Source organism: Prunus persica, chromosome G3 (assembly GCF_000346465.2).
Source record: "Prunus persica cultivar Lovell chromosome G3, Prunus_persica_NCBIv2, whole genome shotgun sequence".
In the NCBI taxonomy this organism is placed as follows: Eukaryota; Viridiplantae; Streptophyta; class Magnoliopsida; order Rosales; family Rosaceae; genus Prunus; species Prunus persica.
The window spans coordinates 20,975,548-20,978,762 of record NC_034011.1 but is presented as its reverse complement, the minus strand read 5'-3'; the positions used below and the strand labels follow the sequence as shown (position 1 = coordinate 20,978,762).

Here is a 3,215-nt window from a genome sequence, read left to right as displayed (position 1 = left end):
TCGAATTTTCTTGGTGACTATTGGGAAAATATTGCGACCAAATTAATCAAAAGCCAACAGAACTAAAGTATTCTGATAATCACCAAAGACAGTAATAGAAAGAAACGAATGTTAACAAGGTTTGAAGGCAAAGCGCCATCTACATACCATTTATTGTATGATCAAACTGCAAAGTTGTCACAGCAAAAGAATATATACACACCTCAGGCGAAAAAAGTATAATTTCTTATTAGTTCATTAATGGAACTCAGTTAACGAATTTCCTTTTTCTCTGTGTGTATAAAGAAACCATGATCAATGTACACCCTTTAAATCACTTGCTCTGTTAACAATTTGAGAACTCCCCCTACCCTTGTTTACTTTAGAAAGTTCTCTGGCCAAGATATCATATGTCTGGAAACTGATACTGCATTTTTGAGATTCAATAACATGAAGAAGCTTCATGCATAGATCTGATTGCCCTTCCTTCAGTAATCCATCGATTAACACAGTCCAAACAATCTCATCAGTATTCCATTGTTTTTCTAGCATGCTTTTGAATAAAGTTTCAGCTTCTTCCGCCCGACACACCCTGCCGAGAGCACTAATAAGTGCGTTATAAGCTGACAAGTGAACCTCAAATCCATTATCTTCCATCAAGCCAAAGATTTCCAGCGCAGATTCCACTTTTAAATTCGTACAATGAACAAAGAATAGAGACAGATAAATCCTTCTATTGGGGCACAGGCCTTTGTCTTTCATATGCTGAACCAACTGATCTGCCTCATAATATCTGCCTTCTGTACACAAGCCTCTCACTAAAGTACCATAGGTATCAACAGTAGGTTCACATCCATTCTCTGACATCCTAGCTAAGAGATTGCACAACGCCTCAAAAAAGTTATAGCTTTCACCAGAGCTGCAACTATACATTCCTTCATGTTGGGCCACAAGCCCCACAACCTTCTCCGTCAGCAACTGACTTTCCTTTTGCAACCCTTTGACCAACACGGCATATGTTCGGTAGTTGGGCCTGCAGCCCACATCAACCATTCGCCTAAGAAGCAAGAATGCATGATCTAGCCTACCAAGCATAACAAAACCATCAATGAGTGTGGTAAATGTTACCACATCAGGAGCCAATCCTTTCCTTTCCATTTCATCAAGCAACGTCTCAGCATTGTCAGCCTTGCCCTCTTGACATAACCCAAACATGAGTGAGCTATATGTATACAAGTTCGGCAAGCAACCTTGTTCTTCCATTTCATGGAAGATTTTGAATGCAAGGTCAGTCCTGCCACTTTTACAGAGGCCGCAAATTAGAGACGTGTAGGTAATGACATTTGGAACCAGTCCTTGCTTTTCCATCTTTTTACATAGTTTCTCAGCTTTAACAAACTGATTATCTTTGGACAAACCATTTATAATGGCATTGTAGGTTTCAATACTTGGACAGCAACCCTTCTCCTCCATCTGCTCAAATAATGACAATGCAGTATCTACTTTCCCCTCCATACAGTATCCAGCAATCAAAGCAGCGTAGGTAACCTGACTGGGACTAATTCTTTGTTCTACCATCTCACGGAAAAGAGTAGATGCAAAGTCAGACTTACCTGCCTTGCAAAACCCAGAAATAAGTTCAGTATAAGTCCATTCATCTGGTTCACATCCACTCCCTTTCATAAAATCCAACAACCTCATAGCATTGTTTAACTGACCTCCACTGAGGTATCCATTGATGAGTGTGTTATATGTAATCACATTTAGAGATGGTCCCACTTTAAGCATTTTGCTTACAAGAGCCATTGCGTTATTAATGTTACCCATCAAACAGAAAACTTTGATGATTTCATTGTGAGTTTGGGTATTTGCCAAGGTCCCATGTCTCTCCACCCAATAAAAAATCTTCGTAGCCAGGTCATATCTTCCTGTCTCACTTAATCCATTTATCAATGTATTGAAGGTAACCGTGTTTGGGACCAAACCATCCTTCAAAAGCTTGTGATAGAGTCCAATAGCAACATCGAGTTTCCCCGTCTGAGACAACCCACTGATCAAAGCTGTATAAGTATGAACGGTAGGATGGCAACCCCTGCTTCTCATTCTTCTGAAAAGCCCAATTGCTTCCACCAGCCGATCGGCCTCACATAGTGAAGCAATTGGGACAGTGTAAGTATATGATGTGGGTTCAATCCCTTTTTCTACCATTTCATCAAGCATATCCAGTGCCTCATCCACCCTCCCCTCATTGCATAACCCATTGATAAGAGTTGAATACGTAACTGAATTCGGGTCACAACCTGCCTTCACCATCTGATCGTAAACCTCAAATGCCAAATCTAAGTTACGATTTCTACAATGCCCAAGAATCAATGATGTATAAGTAAAAACATCCGGGAGCATATCAAACTGAAAAATCTTGCTCAAAATCAACTCTGCTTCCTGAACCTTGCCCTTCTTACACAATATATTGAGCATTGTATTAAATGTCAACAAACTCGGTTTAATCCCACTACTTAGCACCTGGGTATAAACATTTTGAGCTATACTAACCATCTCAAACTTACCCAATTGAATCAAAAGCGTATTAAAACTATACAATGTAAACTCAAAACCAAGTCGGCTCATCTCATTCAAATATTCAGTTACCCGTTTAAGCTCTTCCTCCTTCCTAGAAGCTTTAATCATCAAAATCCTCACACGGTCTGCAGGCGCAAAAAGCCGTTCGTTCACAAGCCTATTCAGCATTGATGAGAAGCAGCTCATATCATGCTGGTAAGAAGGTCTCTTAGAAACCCAGTAGAAGAATCTTAACGCCGAGTCTGTGTTCTTGTGGGTCTCAATAATCTTTGACACATGATCGGTTCTAATCTTAGGGCTCAGCCAGCTGAGCTCTGAGCTCTTTTCCCATTGAGGGTCGCACAGAATGTCACGGATTTGGAACACCAAGTTTGGGGCAGGATTGAAGGGTGGATGAGAGAGTTGGGAGAAAAGCTTGGTTCTTGATGCGAATTCGATAAAATGGTGGGAACCCAATAGCGAATGGAGGGTTTGTAGGTGAAGGAGAGGTGGGGTTTTGAGGGGCTTTAACATGTCGAGCTATGGAGAGGTCATGAGGGGTTTTCGAAGATGGTAAAGTTTGGATTTTTCTTAGGTTTTCAGAGCCCTTTGGAATGAGGGGCTTGGTTGGTAGTTGGGGAGGATGGTGAGTCGACTCGCCGAGTTGCTGCTGAACG

The 3,215-nt window shown here is 41.2% G+C and overlaps 1 protein-coding gene across 1 annotated transcript; it reads right to left on the bottom strand.

The window, feature by feature from the left end:
• LOC18782067 (pentatricopeptide repeat-containing protein At5g65560) lies at positions 1-3,209 on the bottom strand. The gene has a single exon (XM_020560873.1). The coding sequence runs from the start codon at positions 3,070-3,072 to the stop codon at positions 295-297; it is 2,778 nt and encodes a 925-aa protein (XP_020416462.1). The 5' UTR covers positions 3,073-3,209; the 3' UTR covers positions 1-294.